This window comes from Serinus canaria, chromosome 5 (assembly GCF_022539315.1).
Source record: "Serinus canaria isolate serCan28SL12 chromosome 5, serCan2020, whole genome shotgun sequence".
Classification (NCBI taxonomy): Eukaryota; Metazoa; Chordata; class Aves; order Passeriformes; family Fringillidae; genus Serinus; species Serinus canaria.
Genome location: NC_066319.1, coordinates 23,168,518 through 23,194,854, shown reverse-complemented (window position 1 = coordinate 23,194,854; position 26,337 = coordinate 23,168,518). Strand labels below are relative to the sequence as shown.

At 39.8% G+C, this 26,337-nt stretch overlaps 1 protein-coding gene across 1 annotated transcript; it reads right to left on the bottom strand.

Moving 5' to 3' along the window:
* Positions 1–3,056: 3,056 nt before the first annotated feature.
* Positions 3,057–23,019, bottom strand: SPI1 (Spi-1 proto-oncogene). The gene is made up of 5 exons (XM_009102119.4): positions 22,667–23,019; positions 16,136–16,229; positions 8,460–8,647; positions 4,570–4,717; positions 3,057–3,893 (listed from the first exon to the last, which is right to left on the bottom strand). Exons 1-5 carry the CDS (start codon positions 22,709–22,711, stop codon positions 3,577–3,579), a joined length of 792 nt encoding a protein of 263 aa, XP_009100367.1. The 5' UTR covers positions 22,712–23,019; the 3' UTR covers positions 3,057–3,576.
* Between the last annotated feature and the right edge of the window lie 3,318 nt (positions 23,020–26,337).

Here is a 26,337-nt window from a genome sequence, read left to right as displayed (position 1 = left end):
AGGACTCAATAAATGTGGGCTTTCAGGCAAAAAATAAATAATAGCACCTTTAGCTGCAGATCTGTCTGGTGCAAGTGGTGCTTACATCTAGAAATGTCTAAAACTCTCTTTGACTGAGTAGAATTTAAAAATACATGCTACCACTGTAAATTATTATAAGTAGATTATCTGTATAGCCAGTGCAATTTTCCTAACTTTGATGCCTCTGATGTGCAGCTAGAGGGAGTCTAATATACTGTAGGTGCAGTTCATTATGTTGAATGTAGCTCACTGAGAGTTTCCTGAATAATCTTTCCACAGGAATTGATTAGGAACCACTCAGCAGCTGATAAAGCTGATTTTTAAAGCAGGCTGCAAAGGGAGGGCCAAATGTAAGTTGAATATCCACTTATAGTATGAACATTTGCTTTGAAGGAAGATTGATGATTTTTAACAGCAGTGGGCTGCAAAATGTTCCAATGAACTTGTCCTAATCATGGGTCATCTCTCCAAATAATAACCCCCCTGACCTTTTTTTATCAGGTCTGCCTGTCTAGTTCTTGGCCATCTTCAGAGAAAGCAGCTCCTCTGTAATTTTGCAGAACCTGTGATTTAGTCATATTCATTTTGGTATTTTTGTCTGAAACAGCCAAAGAGCTGCTTGCGTGTGCAGCTGATTGGCAATAATTCAGCTTGCCTAGACTGCCTCATGTCCCCAGCAGTTGGATTGTGTGGCAGACAAACAGTACTCTGGCAGAGAAGCATCATCATTTGGTCTCCTTCACAGCTGCAACACATGATTATTCACTCTTTATGCCACAGATGAAAAACCTAACCAGAAACAGATGGGGAGTGAATATTTTTAGAAACAGTATTTCAAAGCATTCACAAGAGGAAGAGAAAAAGTTTTCAGCTTTGGAGATAAAATTTTAAGCCTTCTTGGTAAAATATACTCAATATTACTTAAAAATTTTTCTTTTTTATTAATAATGCTATCCCCCCAAGATAATTTTCTCAGAATCTTCTATTGCCATGTTTCTTGTGGTCAAAACCAGTGTAAAATGCAAATTCTTTAATTCGAGTATAAGTACTTGCTCTAAATTAGCATTTCATAGTAATGCACACACTCAAATAGCTCATTTAAAGGTTCTTGCTGTTTGTTTGAATGCTTATTTTAATTTTGTATTATTTCTCCAGCATCTAATAGTATTTTATGCAAGACTTGCTAAGGAAATGGAAAAATAGGTCTCATAGATCTTAGAAAGCTTTTTGGTAAGCTTGAAATGGCTTTTGTGACATCCTAAGCACTTCCACAATTAACTCACCAGTTGGGTCTTTTCAGTTATCACAGTTTTCCTGCAAGAGGAAATGATCCTTCTCCTTCAAATTACAGTGTCAGAGAAGGATCAGTTCTGCTTTTGAAGCTGTGTTTTTGATAAAGATATTTTTATGAAGAGAGGAATTATTACTCTAGTTTTCTTGAATATCAAGTCTGCAAGTCTGATGAGTGCAAATATCTTTAATCTCTTTTTAATTCCACACCAGCAGCACCAAACATCATCAGTGCCAAGCAGAGAAGTCCTGAGTTTCTAGCTCAGCAAGAAGGAACCTTAACTGTGTCAGCGTTGGGTGCTCTGGTCTTCTGAGAGCTGCCTTCAACAGCTTCCATTCTGAAACTTCAAAATGGATGCAGATGGAGTTATCCAAGTCTAATTTAGTGAGTATTGCAGTATTTCCTATAGGAAGTAAATCCTTCCAGTACAATTTTAGAAACAAAATGTCTTCATAATTTGACTCATCCTAACCCTGAGTCAATGAAAAATGATCCTCAAATTAACATGATCCTCAAAGCATAGTAACTAAAAGTTGGATTACAAGACTTTTAGAAGCAGGAAAGCTAACTCTCTGCTGATTTTTGGCACTGCCTGATGTATTTATCAAGTTCATGAACCGGGAATAAAAATTGGGAAGTAGTACTTTGGGATGTTCTTTAACCAGGAGCTTCTTTCTTGTTTGGCTCCAAAGAGACACTGTAGGCCATGATGCCACCAGATTTTCACTTCCACAGTGAGATTGTTAGTGCAGATAACACTGACTGTGTTTGGATATAATTTTGAGAACTCAGGTCTGTAAGAAGCTCATCACTTTCAACTATTTCTGATTTCAGTGAGGAGCCAGCTCTGAAAAATTTCAGATTATTTAGTGATATTTGGCATGTTATACTGCATTTCAGTATTGCTAAAAAAAAACCCCTCCTTCTCTACATTCTCAATCTGCCTCATTTCACCTCATCTGTTTTGGGAAAGTCCTGATTTTTGAGTGATTGAAACAGTTGAGATATGTTAAATAATGTTAAAACTTAAAATGTTAATTTTCTTACAGTTGCTTGAATTTAGATTTAATTTTTGTGCTTAGATGTACTGGCTAAATTTACCATGATGTTTCAGGTATTGAATTATCATTTATTTTGCATTTTGAGTGTTATCTTTACAGTGCAGCTGTTATTAGTTATTATTGATTGTTTTACAGTAGGGGTAAAACCCACAGTTAAAATCTTGAAACTCTTTTGTACTGGAATTCCACAAAAACATGATTAAACCCAACTTACTTCCAAAAAAGATTCATGGGCGAGAATCAAGGAATCACTGTGGGGGAATGGAAGACAAAAGAACAGGAGCAGGAAAATAAGTAAAACTGCAAAAGAACATGGTTAATTGATACAGTCTAAATGGGATGGGGATATAAATGCAATTCTTGGTATACGTGACCAGAAGATGTTCAACTGGCAGGGTTTTTGCACAGGAAAAAATAGTGAGAAATATATACATGTATGTATTTTTAAATTTCCTTCAGTACTGCAGTCTGTTTCACAGTAATCTATTTCACCTAGTAACATTTGTTAGTGAGTTTGACACTGCTGATGACGTTTCCAGGTAAATTAAGAAGCAGCTACAGATGGATAAGGCCCTACAACCCAGTGCACCTTTTGTTCAGACACCACATGGGAGCTGTACCTGCATAACTGAATGCATGACCTGTGTTTGTGAAGTGATCATTTATTATGCAAACATCAAAACTTCATTATATCTAATTTTATTAAATATGTACATGTTATTACTATTTAAAAGAATGAGTCTCATTCCAAGATCTGCAAACTTCTCTCTAGCTCTGAGAGCGGCGGCAGAGCCTGTATTAATGCTAGTTCAAAAGCTGGAAGCTAACGCGGCGTCACTGGGAGTGACACAGCACCACCTCTGGAGGCAAGACTTCATTGGCTGTATTCTTTAGTTACAATACAATCAGAAAAAAAAGGAAAAAAAAAAAAAAGAAAAAAAAAATCTTTCCTGACAACAATATATTTGTACATTGTTTAAATTTCCCAACTCTGTCCAGCTTGGAGGATGGAAGCAAAGAATTCTGTCATGATTGGGATTCTCAGATGCTGAAGAAGGGGATTCGTACCAGAAACATCTGATGATAAAGGCTGTTTAAAGGCAGAGAAGGGGGCACAGGAAGCAAAGAGAAAGATGCGTCCATCTCCTCTGCTGGAATCCAGCAGGAGCTCTCAATATTTTTCTTGCTTAGGGTCCCATGGCCTCAGTGAGGATAATGCTTCCTCTCAGTGGCCCCCCTTCCCATCACCTCTCCACTAAACTGGTAGGTCAGCTTCTTCTTAACTTTCTTGACCTCCCCTGTCTTGCCATAGTTTCTCAAGGCCCGTGCCATCTTCTGGTACGTCATTTTCTTGCGGTTGCCTTTCTGGATGCCCCAGCGATGGGCCAGTGCTTCTTTGTGTTTGGAGGAGAACTGGAAAGTACCTTTCTCCTTGTCCACCCACCAAATGCTGTCCTTCATGTCCCCACTGCGAAGAAGGTCCAGAAGGAACTGATACAGACGTATCTTTTTCTTGCTGCCTGTGTGAGAGTCAAAGAAGAAAGCCAGTGGAGCGTTAGTATTTGTGTGTAGTTCCTGGACAAACAGCAGAAAGTACCTAAGTATTCCAGCTAGCTTGGAAGATGCATAACTTCTTCAGTTGCAGCATTTATAACAGTAGGCAATATAACAGTGTGAGGACAAGATATGGGTTGATACACCAAGAAGAAAAAGCAAGACTAAGTAATTCCAATGGCTAAACTTCTGAAATTATTTTGCTAATTTGAAGCTCATTGAAAAACATTGCTCATTCAAAACTAACCTAAACCTAATTTTGGCAGGTTGTACAGAATGTGACTCTCAGATACTGAGCAAACACAGCTAAATATTTTTTTAATTTGTTCTTCCTTGACTTTCTTGTCTTGGTTTTCCTGGCTGTTATTAGAAATTGGAGTAAAAATGGCAAGCCATTTCCATTCAGGAAGCCTGAATAGACAAAGGTGAAGGAGGAAAGGGAGTACATTAAGAAGTGATGTTTGAGATAGTTACAGTGGTGAGATGCAGAGGACAGGAGAGTGCAATGAGTCAGGGAAAGAAAAGCTTTGGAAGAGGCATAAAATACTAGCACAGCAGTTCTACAGTTTTACTTATTATCCCCATGGTAATATAACACCTGCTCAGTTCATAGCTTGACAAAATCCTTCTGTTTTCACTGACCTGTTTCTCCATGCATAATTCCAGGCCCAGGGTCCACACCATCATTCTCCCCATCTGAAACCTCCAGGGGGGGGCTCTGCCTCTCTATGTCCTCCTCATCAGAGCTGGGCTGAGGTGGAGAGAAGTACATCCGGGGCAAATAGGACACCTTTTGGAGAACAGAGCAGTAGAGGGAGAAAGCAGTGACACAGAGTAGGGCATCAAGATTAAAAAAGGAAATGTAATGAAGAGAGGTAGAGAGAAAAGGGAGGAGAGAGTTAGAGGTATGGGAAAGGTTTAGTGTAATCCTGAGTGACTTAGCTGTTGGCATTTATAATCAATGCCATCCTATTAAGAAACACTTTCAGATAACAGTCAACACTTACACATGTACAATGATGCACCTTTACCAGAGGAAAGAATGAATAACATTGTTAATGCCAGAACTTTCTCATGTCTTATATCCTATGCAGGTAACACTGCCCCTCTTCCTCTTATCTCCCCAAAGCTTGCTTTCTTCACAGTGAGTTTCTGGTCCCGATTGTCTATCCCCAGAGTGAAACTGCTTTTCAGAACACCTTTTGTTCCTAACACAGACCATCTGGAGCTGAACTCAAAAGAGATGAACAGTTCTGCCCTATCATGGCTGGCTTTGGCTCTGTTGTCCTTTTCCTTTCTGAGGCACAGCACCTCCTGACAGCACCAAAACCCCATGGGACTGCATCCAAATTTGGAGATGGGATTGTACCAGTCCGTCAGCTTTCTCTCATAAACTTCCCCCATGAGGAGAGGAGTAGCCTTAACACTAAGATAAGGATATATCATATCAGCCCATATTCTCTTTTCCCAAATGTCTATCTGAAAATTCCCCACTGGGGGGAATTTCTCATCTGCAAAGCTAGCAAGCCAGTTTTTGTGTTAAATTCTCTTGCCCTTATATAGAGGTGTTGTCAGAAGCAATGTGGAATATACCTCAGCTCTGTAAATTCTCAGTTGTGGTCTGGTTTGCTAGGAAACATGACCAGTTGGCACAAATTATTGCATCTTCTTTTTTAATAAAGTGAAACGGGTCAGTCTGAGGGGCAGGGAATAAGAGCCCAGTCCCTACATTAAACAAACCCAACCAACATGTCCCAAACCCAGCAGCATATCTTATGCAGCTCTCATGAGGTGGGACAGATGGCGGTCCTTGAAAGTGAGCTCCTTTTGTACTGCTCTTCTCTTCACCAGGAAGGGATGTTTGGAGCCTGGTGCCCTCCCCAGGGGACACTGAAGTGGGCAGTGGGTGTTTGTGAGTCACTCACCCTGTGGGGCTTTCTGGGTGAGTTTTGCAGCACCCAGAAATGTCCCAACGAGGCTTGTGCAGGGCTGTGGGGCACAGCAGCTGGCAGTTGGTGCGTTGGCATGGCTGCAGCCCATGGTGCAGGAAGGGCAGCGTTGGGCAAGAGCCCGGCTGAGCTTCCTCTCACATCCCCAGGAGCAATTCTGCCCTCACCACAGCCACCCTCAGCTTCTTGCAGTTAGCAAAGCTGCAGCTCCTGGGGTAGGAAGGAAGGGAGAGGCTGTGCCTTCCCTGTGGGGGAAGGGGAATGAGAAGGTGGGACAGGGCTCTACAGAGGAGGGGAACAGAGATTGGTGCCCTTGAGAAAAGGGAAACCTGGAGTGCTTTGGGAGGCTGTGTGGGAGTCAGGAACTGCTTCCCTGGAGCTGGAGTGGGACAGTGGGACAGTGGGAGGGGACATGGTGTCTTGCAGAGGCCAGCCTGGGGAGCTGAGCTGTCCCCATGCTGTCCCCACTGTCCCTGACTGCTGTTTCTTTGCTCACACTTCCTCTGCACCTGAAACTCAGCAAGGGCAGTCAATACAGTGTCACACTGCTTTGGCACAGAGTCACAGAGGACTGGCCTGTGTGTTATAAAGAGCCAGGTTACTAACACAGGTCTGGAGAGAGAAAACTTAAGGAACTACTAGCTGCTTTCCATATTCTGATGTTTTCTCAGAGTCTGTGGCACCCATGTGTGATTTTCCTCTTTCTAAAAGTTCTTAGAGTTTTCCAACCTTCCCTTTCATTCTTCATTCAGAATGAATTTTTTTTTTTCATATTTTAGTATTTCTGAAGCCCCTGTTGGCAGGCTAACAAAACTTTTCAAACAAATCTTGTCCATGAACAGGTTAAACTTCAAATTTAATTTCACAAATTAAGTAATGTGATATCCACCGAAAATAAAAGAAATATCTTTGCACCTTCTTCCTTTACTGCAAACAGTAACTCTGATATTGCAGGACAAGCATGCTAGTTAAAAGATAGCAAATTTAAAGGAGGATTAAAACTTGCTTCCTGCTTGCTCTCTGCCTGGGACTGTGACTGAGACACTCCAGAAGCTGAACTTCAGAGCAGGCCAAGTACGATTTGCATGAGCTATTCTAGGAATAAAAGTAAAGTAGAGGAAAAAGCCAAAGGTCCCCTGCTGGTAAGGAAAAGAAGGGCAGTGGTGAATTCTACACACTAACATCTGCAGCTAGGTAGGGTGTGGGGCAGGGAGATCACAGTGCTCTTTATCCAAAGTTGTAATAAAATTAGTTCCCTGCCTTTCATCCTGAAATGAGAGACCCTAGCTGAGTAGAATGAACGTGGATAAGCAGAAGTGTCCCCTCTTGCTTTTTGGTTGTGCTACCAAAGACATCCCTAAAAGGGCTCATTTTCAGCCCTTGCCCTTGGCCAGAGGTCATGGTTGGGCATTAGGTAGCAGCAGTTGCAATGAGCAACTGAAACAACTTGAAGCTTCCCACAGACTGCTGTTCCATGATGCATTTTTTATATTTGTAACTTTCTGTTCCTAATTCTTTGCTTGTATCTACAGCTTATATTCTATTCCTGATTTTTTTATGGCTTGCAGTTTCCTGTTGTCAGTGTTAACTTACTCATTCTATTTTTTCTCTTCTTTCTCTTTTGATTAATACAGTATTAACATACAATTTCAGTTTGCTTTGAGCAGAGAAACCCAAAATGCTAAGCCCATGCATGTGGTTTTTCTCACCAAGTTTCAGCAGGGGTTCTGTTACATGCAGCACTGTAATCAACACTCTTTTCTCCAACTTCAGTTCTACTCTGTCTTGTATTTAGGACATTTCATGTACATTGGGAAACTCTTTAGCACAAGATCTTCCAGCTTTCCTACTGCTCCCAGGAATGACTTTGGGCATATTCTTGTAGGATCAAGAGTGATTTCCACATCTGCTGTGCTCGGTGTCTTTGGAGTATGATGGAACAGCTGATAATTTCAGCTCCAGTGAGAATTCACTGGTGCTTGGGTGACTACTGCATAGTGGAGTATCTTTTTTTTTACTGTGAAATACTTGGCTTAATGTAAAATCTGAGCAAAGATAAGACAGTGTGCTTTGGCTTATTTACTCACAGATAGAAGCACAAGTAGGGTCTCCTCAGCCTGTGGTAGAATTGTCAGTGACTTGTCTTTGTTAGCATTTCTCATACAAGTCACATAAAATTGTCAGGGTTCCTTGGAAATATTTAAAACTTTACTACTAATTCAAAGCTCAGAATTACTTCTTAATAGTTGTGGGTACCCTTGCTATGATGATACAAAGTTTCTCAGCTGCAGTTCATCTGCAGAATTGCAAACCAGTTCCAAATGAAACAAAAATTGAAATTCCAAACACCTCCACAAAATGCAGTTCTCATTTTAGACAGTGTGGGGAGCATGATTTCTCATTATCCAGGTAAAAAAGAATGTTTCAAATACATTTGTCCTGGGAATGAAGAGCTTTACATGCCCTGAGAACCTGAGCAACTCATTTCAGAAATCTCTTCCAGTACATAGCATGCATTCCTAGTGTGTCATTTCCTTTACCACCCACTGCCCTTGAAGCTCTGAGCAGGGTTGGGGACCATACCTGGTGGTTGAGCCCGATGTGTGTGGTGGGGATTGCAGAATCCAAGACGTGCATCTGCTCGATCTCCATGTGCCTGTAGAGCTGCTGCAGCTGGGGAGGCTGCACACTCTGCAGCTCTGTGAAATGGTTGTCTCCAAAGGTCTCAAATTCACTGTGCATGTGGTGTGGGTGATAGTCCCAATAATGATCTAAAGAAAGTGAAAATAGATTGTCCATCACTGCAAGATGAATAAACATGGCATTCATCTGGCTTTCAGTGATCCTTACTCCTGCCACAGCCCTCTCTGCCCTCTCCAAAGCTCTCCTGCTGACCTGTTTGTCTCTGCTGAAGGTCTCTATAGATCCCTGTAAAGTTTCTTTTCCCAATCTCATAAATTCCTGTGACTGGGAAGTCATACTTAGGCTACATTTAGTAGGAAAATACTCTCAGATACTGAGATGGATTTAAATGATAATTTCACACAAGATGCAGAAGATGTTAATGCTGGCACCTTTCTCAAGAAGAGACCATAACAAGTTTCAAAACATTGTCATTCTTGAGACAACAAATTCTGCTGACTTACACACTGTCCTATTCTTATTACACTCTTCCTCATGGCATGGAAAATGAGGAGGTGGAAAAAAATGTAAATATTATTCTGCAGCTATCTTTAGTCTTTATTTTACTATGCTAGCAAAATTTCAGGAATGCTGCAGAAAAGTCACTTCCTGCTGTTTTGCTATATCACACATTTTTAAGTACCAATACTAGAGAATAAAAGGATAAACACTGGGAAATCTGGTGCACAGTGTATACAGGAAGGCTGAGTTCTAATGCAGACTCTTTCTCCACATTTTTTATCTCTTTATTACATTAAAAATTTCTGTGATAATTTGGATTTTTAAAAAAAATTAAAGAAGTACCTAAATAACCACTATAATGTTTCCTGATTCATTTATCTTTGAAATGAAGTTCCATATTATTCTCAGTTTTAGATTTCTGGATTTTTTAGTTCAACATAAGCTTCAACTTTTTAGAATCTCATATTTGCTGCTCAAAATTTTAAATTTTCTGCAAGAATGTAAAGTAATTCTAATTTCTCATATACAACAGCTGCATACATAATTTTGCATATATTTAAGTGCAACCTATTTTTAAAATCAGTGTCAGCACTACATCCTCTGCTCTGACTGAGCTTGGAATTAATCTTTCAGGGTTCATCTTTTTGTGTATCACTTTAGGCATGGCTGAAATTTCTTTATGATACTCTAACAATTCTAATTTATATCTTACTATTCCACATTCTCTTTCCTTATTAAATTATTTTTAAAATTTCTGTCCTCCCCTTTACATGTTTTCACGTTGTTGTCATGTTCTCTTTCAATCTGCTTCTAATTATCCCTTAAGCCAGCATCAGCTTTGAGTCTTTCAGTGTAAATCAGTATATTCACCCCCCTATTCACACCTGTACACTTCTCCAAGCTCCCTCCCAGCTGTTGACATCCTTCCAATAACACAATGAACAGAACTGAACATGTTCTTCTAAATGTAGTTAAATTTATAGAGGAACAATTTATATTGTTCTGCAATATATGTTATTGTGCATGACATCTGGATATAAATGTGCTTTGAATATTTTTCTTAAATATCAAGTTACTTTTTTTTCTCATCTCCTATCTCCTCATCTCCTTCCCCATTTGTGTTTCAAACAGTTAAGTGTAATCACACTGAGGATTGGAAATCCAGGGGAGTGACTTTGAACGTGGCTTCCTTTGGGGTGAACTCAGTGATGTTTATACCAAGCACACTCATCCCTGAGAAGCTGTAAGCTCTTCCAGCTGCCTGTGTGCTCAGGCCTGTAGAAATTTATTTGGAGGCTCTCTGAGATCATGTATGACACCAGCACTTACTTTTTTGTTCTTTCTGCTTTTCTGATACATGAATAAACCTCGTCACTGCATATGAAAGAGGTGGAAATGGGCTTATAAAAGCATCCAGGGAGTTGCTGCATTACTTTGTCTTCACTTTGTTCTATGGCCCTTTCTATGGGCTATCTATGGATTTTATAGCCCTGAGATAATTACAATGCACAGTAGCACTTCTTCATGATGCAGTTCAAGACAAAAATTTCAGTTTCTAGTGTAAAAAAGTGGAGTTTGTGGATGTAAAGCACTCAGGTGCTTTATATATATATGTCAGGTGTTTTTATATCCACACCTACTGCAACCCAGGAAACAGAGAGTGTGTGAGTTGAAATCCACAATTTACCCATGGCTGTGTCCTGGTAGGAAGCTTTGAGCAGTTTCAGTGTGAAACCTTTCCATTCAGTTGGAAGACTGAGCCACACTAACTCCTGTTTTCTCTGGGTTAAATAAGTGCAGATTTCTCTGAGTAGAGCCAGCCCTTGAGGTCCCATATACCATGGGCAGCCCTGCATGTTAAATTGTTGGAAATACATCCCAGGAATCATCTAAACTCTTGCTCCTTAGAGTGATGTGGCTCTGCTTGCTGTGTGGAAAGCTCTGTCAGAGGGCAATGTATGTTCCCAAAGATCCCTTGTCACTGATAATCCACAACAGCAAATGAGATCAGTGCATGACTGGGAGGATGACAAAGCCCAGGAAAAATCTCTCAGGCTGTCAATGGCAGGTCTTCAGCTGTGGAATTTCTTACTAGCAGCAAATATGGTGGCCAAGAGAGAACAAAGAATATTCCCAACCTGCCTAGCCATGAGCACCCTCTAGGTGGTCTATATTTGATTGTTTTAAAATATTTTTGTATTAGTAATTTTTCATACTTTGGCATACCTCTTAGTTCTTGGGAGCCTATGACAATGTTACTGTTGCTCCAGCACTGTTTTAACTTTTCCCTTGGGAGATTAATTAGCCCATGGAACACTATCTATGCATATTCATGCTAATAACTAATTAGTAATTATCATATTAATTACTAAATTTCTTCTCTATGGAATTAGATGCTGTTGTAAAAAGAAAGTAATATAATAATACTATTAACCCAGCATATAGGATTTAAAGTACTGACATAATAGTATTACACTACTAAAAAATCTATGACAGAAATTACTTCAACAAAAATTTATGTCCAAATGTTCAAGTTGTGATAGTGAGCAAAGTCCTTATTCTTTCCAAAATATTTATAATTTCCTAGTAATCCTTAGGAAAAACAATATTGTTTTAGTAACATTAATAGAGAAACTACAAATCTGTCTCCACAAGTCCTTCTGCAGTTAACCATCCTGGCTAAGTTATTGCATATGAAAATAAAAAGAGAAAAATGTAAATATCTGCAGATATTTGAGTTACCAGAAACTCTTAACTTCTCTGCTCTTTGGTAGTGTTATGTCAGTAATACCAATTCAATACACATACCAATTCTGTTCTTTCCTCTAAAACATGAAGGTGGAAGGAAGAAAAAAGATAGGAGATAAAAATTCTAGAAATGGAAAGTGCCTGTTCTTTGGGTAAAGGAAAATGTCATTAAAAGCCAAGCTATACCTACACAATGGAGTCATTATGAGAAATTTCATATGAAGTGAAAGAGGATGTGAAAAAAATTCTCTCTTACAGAGGCATGGAGATTATGTTTGTTTTGGTCTTGTATGTAGTGAAAGGTTAGAGGAAGGACAATAATGAATTCTGAACTCCCTCCCATGCCAGAGAGGATGTTAGCCCGTTGGGAAGCAATAGCTGACCTAAAGGCTTTGTGTCAATATTCACCACAGAGGTGGCTCCTCACTCCACAGGTGAGAAAACCTGACTGAACCTTTCCATGCGCCTTCTCATCGCTGCAAATTGCTTTGCTCCTCTTTTAATAGCTGGGTAATGGCAGCAGCAGCGGTCAGAATATGAAACAGGCTCCAGGAAGGCATTTGTAATGAGTGTGGAGCCCCAGGCTAGATCTGCATGATGCAGCACCAAAGGGGGCAGGAGTGCCAAAGGGGGCAGGAGTGCCAAAGGGGGCAGGGGTGCCAAAGGGGGCAGGGGTGCCAAAGGGGGCAGCAGTGCCCAAGGGGGCAGCGGTGCCAAAGGGGGCAGGGGTGCCAAAGGGGGCAGCAGTGCCAAAGGGGGCAGCGGTGCCAAAGGGGGCAGGGGTGCCAAAGGGGGCAGGGGTGCCCAAGGGGGCAGCGGTGCCAAAGGGGGCAGCGGTGCCAAAGGGGGCAGCAGTGCCCAAAGGGGCAGGGGTGCCCAAGGGGGCAGCAGTGCCAAAGGAGGCAGGGGTGCCAAAGGGGGCAGCAGTGCCCAGGCAGCAGCAGAGCTCTGCCAGCCCCGCTGTGCCCGGCTGGGCACTGCTGCTGCTGCCAGCCTGGCCCCGCATGGGGAGCTGGGACAGGGCTCCTGCACAGCCCCACGCTGCACAGCCTACAAATTCCCACTGTGTTTTGCACATCTGAAAAAGAAAGTCAAGGAAAAATCCATAGAGGAAATGAGAAAAATATTGAAGGACGCTAGAAACTCAATGTCTCGATCAGACACTACAGAATCACTCTTGAGAAGAGAGCTGTGGTCCTGGGCAGGGCATCAGTCTTACCTAAAACTATGTTAGAACCTCATTAGCTCTCACTTTACAAACTTCATGACTTTAATTATGGCAAATGTTCAAAAGCCTATGGGTCAGGCCCCATCAAATCATGAGAATAGCTTTGAAGGGGGGGATTTTTTAATGAAGTTTGGAATTCTTTCTCTGTTTCCTATAGCATTTAAGACTAAGGTTCACATATTTGGACTTTCCTCCACTTCTATGTGGGCTAACAAAACCAAAGCTGAGATTCCTAAATGGTCATGTTACTCCAGGATGTGGGGCAAAAATAAAATCCCAGATCATGAAATCTAGTAAGTTCCATGAGGCTAGCAATGAAGTGAACAGGGGTCAGCACTCAGCTTCGTTCAAAAAGTGATTTTTACTAAACCTATAATGTTTGGTGAAAACACACAGACAAAGCTGCAGTGGAATTTTGTAATTACAAGGATTGCATTAGTGTTACAAAATATGCTGTTACACTTACAGACTTACAAGCTCAGGGTAGGGTGATGGACCAATACATGATCACTCAAAGCAGCTTCTGTCCAGCATGACTGTCTCTGTGTTTATTACAGTACTTAAAACAGAGTTACACTGCAGAAAATCATCTCACACAATGCCTGTGGTGATGACCATATCATGTTGTGATTTTGCTTGTTAATTTCAGTGTTCACTTAATGGAAATAATTTCCTAAATATTACTCAGTAGTGGAACAGATCTACAAATTTTTTTGTGGACTTTACTACCTATTTGTGTACATAAGTAAGTAAGGGATAATAAACAAGGTGCAAGGGTTTCCTTCAGTACCATATTTGAGGAAAAGGGACAGTAATACATGTAGCACAAATCCACACATTAAGACATTGCCATTTCCCTTTCACAAAATAATTTTTCTAGCAGTGAGAGAGAGGTAGTCTGACACCTCAGGAAATTTTCCAATTTCTTTAACAGTCCCTTGTCAGCAAGATCAAAAGTCTACTGTCTAGTGCATCTATTTGCATTAACTGCTAGTATTGAGGTGCATAGTGGTACTAAATAGACCTGCAAAATTATTTTTATGTATTGCCAGTGATCTCACTGTACCCCAAGCTGAACTCCTCTCCCACTATTCTGTTCTTATTTCTTCTTTTTGCCTCCTATCTAATCAGGTTCTTGTCTCTTTCACTGCTGTTACTGCAGCACCTTTTTATTCCTGCCCCCCTCAGTTTTTCAGTCATTGTGCCTTTATCCACTTTGTTCTGAACACTTAGAACATATTTCTAATTGCACTTTGTGGCATCCTTTTCCTGCTATCCTCAAGACTTTATACTTCTGTCATGTAAACTAAATGAAAGCCAAAGTTGAGTTTTTCAATGTTTATCAGCAAGAAGGAAACTACAGTAATTTGTGGGTTTTAGTCTCCATCTGCATTTTTAGGTTGTTCATTGCTGTTTTGGACTGTGAACAATTCAGGACAGCACAGGGCACAGATATTTATTCACAATCGACTATATTACAGGTGCTTTCATAAAATATAATTTGATTGAATTGTGCAGGCTGGGTTTAGGTTGCATCTTCCATTAGCACTTACTGTAGGAGTTAAAATGTTTTTGGGGTCTTTAGGACATGTGCTGCACAACTTTAGGAACAGAGAAATTTCTGTTTAAAGTGCATGTGTAGGTACTGCTTAGGTTATAACCCATATAGGTCACTATCCAGGTTTTGTTGTGTTCATCATGATGAGTAAAATCATGCTAGTGATCTGAGAAATGTAGTTTAGAAGCAGCCTTCCAGTAGAAAAATGGGCAGTAAACCAGATGGGGTGATAAAATGATGAAAGATAAAGGGAAGTTTTTGCTTGAGGTAGCCTAGGCTTAATGACAGAAAAGTTATTTCCCAGGGCTTTTTCCTGCATGGCATCTTTTATATTTATTGTTTAATTGTCACAATTGCCTCTTGAGATAATCAATGTTATCCTGTTTTATGAGTGTGCAAACAGGCACGGGGTATAATGTAAAAACCCTAAATTTCCATGTGGAATTTGCTGGGTTTGATTAATGAGACTCAACAGATGCCATGAGATAACTTTAAAAAACAGAATTAATTCTTTGTTTTCAGGTGTTAAGAATATCATAGGTGTTTCCTGAATGAAGTGTAGAGGACAAATTCAGGTAGGAATTTCTTTCAGCTAAATGCTCAGTAACTCACTGCTCTTTTGTTGCCACAAAACAGTGCTGTGCTATGATTAGTTCATGTCTTAAATTATACCAGCAATGGCTCTAGCTGCTCTAGCAGTGGGATTCTTTCAGGGAAACTCCAGGACCTGCAGGGACTGCCACCACTGATGGAGTAGAACGGTGCTTTTCCTTCCTGAGTCAATATTGACTCTGGTATTTTCAGGGGGCTGTTGGACCATTGTATTGCACAGGAGACAAAATTCACAAAGCAAGACTTGCCTCTGCATTGATTTACAGTCCAGTGCCCAGACAACACTAAAATATAAACACCAAAGATTTGAAATCACAGACATAAATTGAAGAAAGAAATAATCCTACAGCATTTTTACCTTGAGTTATGTTTATGGACAAACAGCCACAAGGAAGTTTTACATAGATTTAGAGACAGGAAGTACTTGGGTGCACTGGAGGAAGAGTGAAAGTTAAAGTTAGGTGTGGCAGCATGCAATGGAGACCAAAAGAAAGAGAAAAATATATGGAGTTGGAAAAGGCTAAATACCATAGAAATTTAAGCAAAAATAGATTATCCAGGACCTAAGTGAAATGGGAGTTGGACATGGGAACACAAGAAGAGGAATACAGCATTGCAAATCCACGTTCTTAAAAAGCTGAGAAGCTGAATGCTTTTGATTGCAGAGGAAAATCAAAACACAGTAAAGATAATGAAGGATAGAGATCATGAGATCCTGGGAACTCCTGTCATCATAGAGTGCTTTTTAAAATGCTCTTTCAGAGAAACCATGTTGCAGTCACTGGGTTGGAACAAATAATATAATAATATTATATTATTAATAAAATAATTTTTGTTCCTGATTCAAACATGTGTTCCTATACATTATAGATCGCAGCAATAAATTTTTTATTTTCTTGTGTGTCCTAAATCCATTTCCTGTGGCAACCCATGAGACTTTATGCTCCAAGGAGATATTTTTTGACTTACCACCATGACTCTCTCCATCACTGTTGAGATACTGGTAATAGTCATGGGGCTGTCGGTAGAGGTCTGACTCATAGGGTACCATGTCTTCAGAGGGCTGCAAAAAGAAGAGGAATTTTTAGAACAGAAGCTTTACACAAATCCTTTCCAAATTATTCATATAGTTAGTGAAGGGCTGATGCCAACCCATTTTATATTGCTTAGGGAAAGAAAGGGGAGACTTCAAGTTATTACTGAATCAACAGAAATAAAATGTGTGATGCCAAACACTGGTTTTGGAGTGGGGGGGGGAATAGTAATCCCAGTAGAAAAGACAGAAAAGCCTGTGTAGCAGAACTTGTCCAGTTGTAATCCAGAAATCCCTTGTATCCCACACTCCAGCCTTCGAGGATCCTGCTTTAAAGCTGTTGTAAATATTAGGCACAAGTAGAGGTGAAATATTTTCTTTGGTAGTAACAGACATTTTCTTTTATTGATTCTTATTATTCCTGTACACAAAAAAGAAAGCAGAAACTTGAAACATTGTTTCTACATTCTGTGTTTCTACATTCTGACTAAATGGTGGCAGTCTGTCAGAGGGTAGTGGCACTGACAGAGGGCATAAACACTCCTTCTTTCTCAGTTACTGTCCAATATTTGCTGCCTCAGATCAACTGCACAGGACTTTTGGATACACACAGTGAAGACAAAAAGTCCAAAAGTGGGACAAATAGTGAGTTATGACCTGTTGGAAGCTTAGCTGTAGAATTGAAGCCTTCTCTATCTTCTCAAAACAGGGGACATGGGGTAACATGCCCACTGCTCTTCCTCCCCAGGTCTGGTATTCCAATGTGAACACTGAGTAGGATCTTATGTTGTCATAATAAAGGTTGTTTATTATTAGCTGTGCACAATAATAAGAGTTAGAGAAAGGCAGTCTCTGTCATGGGGTTTTGTTAATCCTTAGTCCAGTTAAGTTTGTTACAGTTTTCCAATCCAAACAAATTCTTGCACTGTCAACAGCAAAGAACTCAACCACGTTCTTGCCTCTTTTGGAAAGGAAATTACTTCAGTATTTCTAGGTGTTAATAGAAACATTTTAATTCTATTACTTAACTTTGAAGGACAAATATTTAAAATTACATGATAACTATATGATGGGCATATCTCTTGTGTTTATATTTCATGTGCCTATCTGTATGTCCCAAATCCTTTCCCTCCATGAACCTGTCACATTTTTGGAACATCTGCATTTTTAAAGTTTAGGCTGTGGTAACAGCATGACAGAAATAGAGGACAGCTTCTCTTTTTCTTACTCCTCTAGACTGCTTGAGAAATGGAACCTAAGGTAGCAGCTGCCACTGAAATCCAGATGGAGGTGGTAGATAAGCAGCTAGCAAAAGGAAAAGACTTTTTTTTCTGGTTTCTTTAATTCTTCTGGTTAACTCCTTCGGTTCATTCTGTTGGAATTTGGGGATTTAAAGATTGTCCCTTTCTGAGGATTAAGATTTTAGAACACATACCAAAAATACCTCAAGAAAACACTTTCAGAAATTACTTTGGAACTTGGTAAATCCTTGGCAGCAGCCATGTGTTCTATTGGAGCATCACTAAAAGGCACTGGTAAGATTGGCCAAAGCTCTGTGACTTTCAGCACACACACTAACTGGGACTCAGATCCATGGAATATTTAAAGCCTCAGGAGAAAATCCATCACCTGGCTACAAGCTCCAAATAGAATTGGTGGTGGTGGATTATTGCTTTGGGGAAATCTTGAGAAGATGATAACCCACAGTAAAAGCTTTCCAAGGGAAAGACTAAGGAAAAAGTCATGGTTTAATTGCATCCACACAGGAACACCAGTGATGGGACTCTTCTCTGGTCTCCAGAGCTGTACTGTAGGTACAGTCTCCCTTTCCACATCTATGTGATTACAGTAGAATTCTCCTTTATTCACACAGAGACACAATGGAAAGTATAACATGTTTTCCAGAATTCAGGGGGGTGGTCAAAAAGTCAGTACAGCATGCATTTCCTCAATGTTTCTGCTTTTTCTCTATGTATTTTCTTGGTGTTCTCTCTGGTTATATGTATTTACTCATCTTCATTCCTTCCACCTTTGTTGTACTCTGATCTCTGACTAGAAAAAGTAATGAGACTGTATTTTGCTTTCTTTAGGATCAAGTTCTGAATGGAATTTCTCCTTTTCATTATCTTTGCAAATTAGTTCATCCCATTCCCTCCTTTTCTTTCCCTAAATATATGCTTCCTGTTAAATATATAAACTTATGTCTTCATATTCAAAAATTTAAATTATTATATTATAAGTTTAAAACTAAATTTATAACTGATATTATAAATAACTGTAATTCAAAGGAAAGCATTGATGTTCTGTGAAAGAGGAAATGTCAACATCTAAATGGAAAATGCATATCATACTAGTTGGGAAAAACAGAGGTTAAAAAGTCATATAAATGTACATCGTTTGAAAGAAAAATCTCTGTTTCTTCTCAACTAAGATACTAGAAACTGATACAAATTATTAAGACGTTGATACCTAAATGCACTGAAGTTTGAAATGCTGATAACTGTTTAGCCAAAAGTAAACTAATTTCAAAAGAAATCAGTATCCTGTCAATCTAGGCTTAATTTGCTAAAATTTCCACTGATCAACAAGGCATCTATCACTCATATCTCTGCAGAAGTATAGCTTGGCAGGAAGGCCAAGCATCAGTCCAAAAGTAGATAAAAAATACATATTTTAGGCAAGGAAAAGAATGTTTGGCTTTTCCTAACCGTGCTTTCCTGTGTTGTTTTCTCTCAGTTTCCAAACTCCCCCACTTCAGGACAGTAGACATTAACAGGCAATAGAGTCTCTCAGTGACAGCTGAGAACGAAGAATTTTACCATTCAAAAGCTAATTTTACAGTTCAGATGCATATTCAATGACCAGAGCTAAAGGGAGGTGTGTTAAATAGACTCTTAAAACAATGACTCCCTTAATATTTACAGATATGACTGACTGCAGAGGGAGTTCCAGATACCCAACACCTAAAACCTATTTTACATAGGGCATTGGGTTAGTCTAAAGTTTGGTTTGAATGTCTGGGGCTTAAAACTTCTCTATTATGGATTCTTGGAATTTTTGTCCTTGAATTTGTTTCCTGTCCAGTGATCCTTTAGATAAAATATGTGTGGGTATATCCTTGTTAACTCATGCAACTGGACCAATCCTTCCCCACAAAGGACTTGTAATGCCACTGCTTTCTGTCTTGGTGTCTGAGCTTCAAGGGCTCAGTAACTAACATGGCAAGATGTAGATTAAATATTTAAAAGCCTACTTATCATAAACTTAATCAGATGGTGGTTAAAGGGCACAGAACTGCATGTATTCTTTCTGATTATCCTATGGGAATAGGATAATCTGAAATGCATGTATTAAATAATACATGTAATAAAACTGCATGTATTCTTTCTGATTATCCTATTTCCCTTTGTTTATTAGAGAGGCTATTTTCAATAACATGTTTTTAATTGCTTTCTGGTTTTTGGGGGGATGGTTTGTTGTTTTAGGTTTTTTAAAGAAAAGTTTCTTTAGAAATGTTTTTTCTGATTAGAGAGAAGAGGTTTCACCATGTACTGCTGTTGCCTCTTGTGTCAATCTTTACCCACTTGCCCTGTCCTTCTCTGGAACCTCCCCACCCACACCCATTTCATCATCTTACTGACAGCTCTTCCATGCCACCGAGCTGTTTTGTTACTCCTGACAGAAAGCAAAGAATAGCTTATGTTTAATATTTAACTGATGTCAATGGCCATTTGTTCTCTTGGTTGTTTCCATGTAAAAGAATGACTAAAAGCTTTGTTAGGATCCCACAGTTGTGGTCTGAAGTTGGTATCTCCTTTCATGCATGCCATGAGGGGCAGTGCACTATCTAAGACAGTATTCTACCCTCAAGTAAGAGGTCAACAAACAATACTTTCTGTCACAGACTTTGATAAATGAAGAGTGGCCTCAGTCTTCCATCTTTGCCCTGAAACTCAAGGGAAAAGCCACAAAACCAGTCAGAGAAAACTCAGTTGGCACTGGTTAAGAGAGACACACTGGACTCAACTGAAGAGCAGTCTGAAAATATTGTTATTCCCCAAGACTTTGTCAGATGACTCCAGGGAATTGTAAAATCACTAAATGCTGATCTGTTTGTTATCTTGATATAACTATTTATTCACTGGCATGTGATTCAAAAATACTTCAGACAATTTCCAGTGATGTGCTGCTGAGACAAGCTTTAAGGCCAAGATTAACTTTATTTCCTTGGAAAAAAATTACAGTATAACTATTTTAGAAAAGATGAGTAAAAATATTAGCATGATTACTCATTGGGCCAGCCTCACTGGACCGTGTTGACAGTGCAGTTATGTGGAACAGACTACTTCTGTGGGGCATTTTTGCTCTCATGCAAAAATACTTCATTCAAAGGTGTGATTTCTACAGGTGGCTACTTAAGGATTCATATAAAACTGGAACCCTCTTCAGGCAAAGGTGCTTGACATAATACTGTTTTGATCCACAACACAACTGAATTCTATCACACACTGGAAGACACAGACCCAGTCTGCAGAACTTGCCCCCACAACACTTCTGATCTTCAGAGGAAGATGCAGTACTCCCAAACAATTTAAACAGTGTTTTCCAGCTGAGGGATAAGAATTGCCTAGCCCAGGCAAGAGAAAGCTGTTACTGACCCACCCTCAACTGAACGGGGAAGGGTGGAGGAGGGAAGTGTTGCTGCAACCCCTGCCTAGAAACAGGCTTGTGCCTCCCCACTGAAAAAGTCCCAGGAGGCAGACTTGTGGGACTCTAGCTGGCAGTGCTCAAAGTGCACTTGAAGCAATTTTGAAAGTACAAACCACAAAATTATTAATTTTTTGACAGTTTAATCACAAAACAAAAAAAAAATCAAATTGCTCCATCGAGACCTTCAGTAAGATGCAACTGGGTTTTCACTGCCAGTTGGGTCACTCATCTGAACACAGTTCAGACAGATTATTAACTGCAACACAAATTAGAATGTGGGCCAAACTGTGTTAAGTTTTCACCCAAGTTATTCAACATATGACCTGGAATTCAACTCTGGGGAAAAAAGGCAGAAAATTTGGCTACGAATTAATGAATGGACAGAAAATTAACAACTGGGTTTTTTTTGAATGGAGATGCAGTTTTCTGGTGTAGCTGGTTTGTGTTTTTTTTTAATTTCTGTTTTGTTAAGCCCAACAAGTAACATACAGAGACATCTCTAGATATGGGTTTTTTAGCTCGTTTCTATTCAGATTTCTATTCTGTTGCATTTACAGGAGACCCGTTGGGAAACTCTGTGTACTTAAGAAAAAGAAAAATTATTTTAGAGTCTCCCCACCCTTTGGGTAGATAGGTGATTTCAGGGAGACTGATGATAAACTGAGAAAATAAAGGGTCTCCCCTAAAAATAAGATAAATACTTTCAGTCATCATGAATTCTGAACATGACAGGGATTCTAAGGGCAATCTTTCTGGATGGAAGATAAGAAATGTCTTTAGTCTTCATTAAATGGGACAAGACAAACCCAAAACTTGATATAAGTTCTTGTTAAAAACCCCTTGGATCTGTATTGTCTCTTTCTGTTCTCTGACACATGAATTGCAATTACTGTAACCCATCTACCACATAAAAAGCCAAGTCAACCACCTTATCTGACACCTCTCAACTTCTACAAACTTAATGAAATCTAATTAAGGCCTCTTGTACACATTCTACTTGGACATTTGCCATTAAGCCTGGTTTCTGAACAACAGGTTAGTGACATTATTTTTTCATAAATGATAATTTTTAAACTCACCGTGCGATAAATTACAGCAGTGTGACAATGCTTCAGAGTTAAGGAAAGGATAGACCTGCCCCACAGGCACACAGAAAAATTTTTATCTTAGAGAAAACATTGAAAGACTCAAATAAGGACCATAGGTTTTTCCCCCATTTGCCAGTTGCTTTTTCACAGTCAGTGAATTCAAGAGAATTCAAGAGAATTCAAGATTAAGTTAAAAACTAAAATGCCATCATTGAAAAGAACTCACAGAGTCCTATAATCTGCAATATGTAAATCAACATTCAACAACTCTTCTCTCACAGATCAGTAGACAGTTAAATACATAAGCTATGTCAGAGACTTCAGATGATTAAGAATTACAATCTGAAGAAAGACGGCTTTTATATCACGTAGGTGGCACTGAAGAAGAGAGATTTACTGACTTGCTATAAACACCCTGTACAAAAATACCATACATTAAATCTGTGAAAACAAATGGAGATCAAAATCAGATACAAGTTTGGGGAGGAAACGTTAATTTCCCTTTCATTGCAGTGTTGTCACTAGTTTTATATATTGACCTAAGCCAAACTTCCTGGCATTACAAATACAGACCAAAACAGAGATATTCTCAAATAACAAAACCTGGTTTACTTTGCCTTTTGCTACTGAACCTAATGATCCATATTACAAATAAATCCATATACTCACAGGGGGAATAAGGGGAAATCCTTCCATCTTGCAAGCTTGCAACATTCAGCCAACTTCTGAGCGAATTTTTCTTAATTCAGTTTTCAAACATCCAGAATAACTGACTTGCAAAAAATCATATTTAAAAAATGGGGGGAAAAAAGGAAAAATAACAAAAAAATAAAGAAAAAAAAAAAAGAAAAAAGTGAGATCCTTGGACTCTGTGAAGTCCCTTAGCAGTGGTGGATCTCAGGACAGGAGGACCCTAACAAGTTTTCATAGTTTGCCCTAATAGCTTCTGGGGTGAACTTCTTCCCGAGTGGTGTGCGGAGTTCCTGATTTTATCAAATGTCTGTAGCAGGCAGATAGGCCTTGGGTCTATCAGTGCGCTGTGACATCACTTGAGCCAGTTTGCATAAATCTCATTGCAGGGAGCTGTGGCGCTGCAGCAGGAAGTCTGCCCCAGCCATGGACAGGTGCTTGGCTGTACAATCAGCAGCCCAAGCCTGCCATCAACAAGCCAGCGTGTGGGTGCAGCCCTGGGGGAAGGCTGTGTGCTTCCCACTGCACATGAACCAGAACCGTGGTGCTGCTGCTCTCAGGTTTAATGGGAGATCACAGACACAGTCCTGACAACTTCTGAGAGGCCTGAGCAGTGGGGTAGACTTGCATTAATAATAGCCTTGTGTTGAAATTATGTGGCAATACTTAGCAGGTAGGAAAAAAAGAGTATGCAGTTTCAAATACACAGCCTTAGGTTTTTACAAAATACTGAAGTTATGCCCATGAGACTTTTGTCATCAGCTTTGCAAGAGAGTAAATTCAGTGAAAGATACTTTGTCCTCCTATTTGTTTCTTGTGAACCCTTTTGTTTTGTAATTCCTACAAGGAGAAAGTGAGTGGAGAAAAGGAGAAAGTATTACATGTCCCTCACCACGACTTCCCTCGGGTCCTGAGTGCCTTTAATTGTGAATAGAGAACAAGATTTATAGATCTTGCTCAAAGTCTCAAAGTGTCAGGTGCAGAAATACCTTGTAGAGATTTTGTGTTAGCTCTGTTCACTTGATTTTTCTCTCCTCTCTTTATCCCACTGCTCTGCTGGCATTTGGCTGTGCTGAACAAATGCCCTTCATATGCAGGTCCTGGCAGTGCCAGAGGTGAGTGGGGCGTGGGGCAGGATGTAGGAGACGTGGCCTGGCTACAGGGGGGGAGAGCTCTCATTCTGCAACATGCCTCCTTGCTTTGCAGTTACTTACTAATGTCTTGGAAAAGTGAAGTTTCTTTGTCTGGTTTGTTCCCCTTCAGACTATGCCCATGTGCCACAGGTTCTGCTTTTGAAAGCAGCCTGCTTACCACTCACCTGGATCTGTGTGCAAGGGGGAATTTCAGCCACTCCAGACTTCCTCCCTTGTACACTGGTAAAACCAGAGGCTACTCACAAGTTCCTCTCATTCCCCACCCTCAGGAACTCCACAAGCAAACCATATTAGCACTGGGATAATATCAAGAACATGATGGGATATTAACTCTTGAGGCCTCAGACTGGATTTCGTCAGCATTAGTTGATGCATAAGCATTTAATTCTTCCTTAATTCATCCCATGAACTCTTGACTTTAGCCTGGGAATGAGCAAGCTGCTTCACAGTCCACTTCTGTTTCTGAGATGGTTCTCAAGTCTCCCCCTTATATCAGCCTGGAAGTGATCAAACCACCTGGGGGAAAAGGAGAGAAGCAAAGTAACACCCTGGTGATAAAATTCAGTGCAAACAGAGAAGGGAGTGAACACACAAATCTTACAGTGGGTAATTGAATAATAGGTGATAAAAGCAATTGTGGAAATTGTGTGTCTATTAACAAGGCTATTCAGAGTAAGGAAGATATGCTATCTGATTCACTGCACACTGAAAGATAGCTTAAGCAGCTTCTGCAAATATTAAACATGTGTTTTATACAGAGAGGCTTCTACTAAAGTGGAATGAAACTATATTCCATAGGCTGGAGGACATTTCTGTACTGACTTTTAGCATAGGAAATTGCCTAATAAGGACAGATATTTTGTACCAGCCTTACTGCACTCAGGGAATGCTGGATTGCCAACAGCATCAACCAGGTCCAAACATAAAGTAATTGTAAGTGCACCAAGGCAATCTATATAAAGAATTAAAATTATTCTATGTATGCTGAATCAAAACTAAATTATATGCCATAAGGTTTCAGGATGAGCAGGAAGTCCAGCAATTGAATAATCTTCCCAGGAAAGAGGGTTTCTCCATAAATGGAAATGCTCAAAGTGAGATAAAACACTTGTTTATCACACTTGTGTAGGAACATTCCTAGTAACAACCTTGCTAAAGCTCAACAGACTGGATTCTCACAATTGCATATAACTGGTATTTTATCCTCTGTTTGGAAGCACAGAATCTTCTCACCTCTAAAGCAAGGTCTACTAGAGGTGATACTTTGCCCCAGATCCTGGCAGTCGCCTTATTGGATGACTTACATGAAGAAAATAGATGAAGTTACAGAACAGTTTTGTAGTAGCAAGCTGATTTCCAGAGGTATGTGATGTGAACTGCTACTCACAGAGTGCATTTTGACCTTTAAAAATGCTTTTGAATTAGGGTGGGGATCCTTCTCCATCATGGAATTTTGAGAACTAGAGAAAAAACGGATGAGTTGAAGGATTAAGTTTTTGATGGATTATTTCTGATAACCTTAAACGTTCATATGAATCTTTTCCCTCTAAGCATCACCTCACTGCATGCAGTTTTTTGAAGCATGTCTTGCCTTACCTCTTACTAACCAGTTGTTCTTTGAGCTGTTTCTAACCACAGACTACCAAAGCAAAAGGGTTTCATCCAGCAGCCACATCACAGAGAGGTCTCGTCACCTCAGACCTTGTTTGGTGCTTGGAAGGTGATTTTCCCCCCTCTAAAACCACAGACAACATCACTCATTCTGTAGTCCTTTAATCAGAAACAGGTGTTTACACAGATTCTGCTGCTGAGTTTTCTTGCAACAGAAAGACAACACCTCTCAGCAAGGAATTCCCCTGTGTGCTCCATACTCTTCACAGTACTGTGTTATAGCATGGAACTTGTTTTTATCTAGTCCTAGTACAGCTTGTAGATCTTGAATACCATCCTTTAACATTTACTATCCGTTGAGAAGACTGTGGAACCTGTGGGGTCTAGAGGACAGTCCTCTCTCAATAACTGCTTGTTGCATGCACTCCTACTGAACTGAAGATGTGAGTTGAAATATTTTTGTTGCATTTGTTGATATGAGAGAATAGGAGGCAGAAAATGGCCAACTCAAATTCTCACATGGACCTGCACCTTAGGGCCCTTAACAGTCTGACTATAGACTCTCCTGAAATATGTGCTCCCATTTCTACTGTGGTAGTGTCACTCACTGATGTTCCCTTGTGATACCCACAGCTTTACTGGCATGACGAAATTTGAATAAAGGCTTTTTCTCTCGGTGTAGGTATCCCTTCCCAGAGCTGATGCAGCTCATACTTGCAAAAGAGTGCTTTTGACAGTTCAGCTTTGATGAGTTCCTGAGTTTTATGAACCAGCATCTGTACAAAAACTTTTGCTGGTGGGAAATGTCATAAAAATGTAATTAAAACATCAGTTTTAACTAGCTTCAATATATTGGTAAAGATTTTCAAGCACAGACTAGGCTGC

Coding starts and splice junctions, on each gene's coding strand:
- SPI1 (XM_009102119.4), bottom strand. CDS start 22,711: ATGTTGCAAGCTTGCAAGATGGAAGGATTTCCCCTTATTCCCCCT. Junction 8,648..16,135: donor TGATGGAGAGAGTCATGGTG/GTAAGTCAAAAA, acceptor CACTTTCTTTAG/ATCATTATTGGGACTATCAC. Junction 4,718..8,459: donor ACATCGGGCTCAACCACCAG/GTATGGTCCCCA, acceptor GTTCTCCAAAAG/GTGTCCTATTTGCCCCGGAT.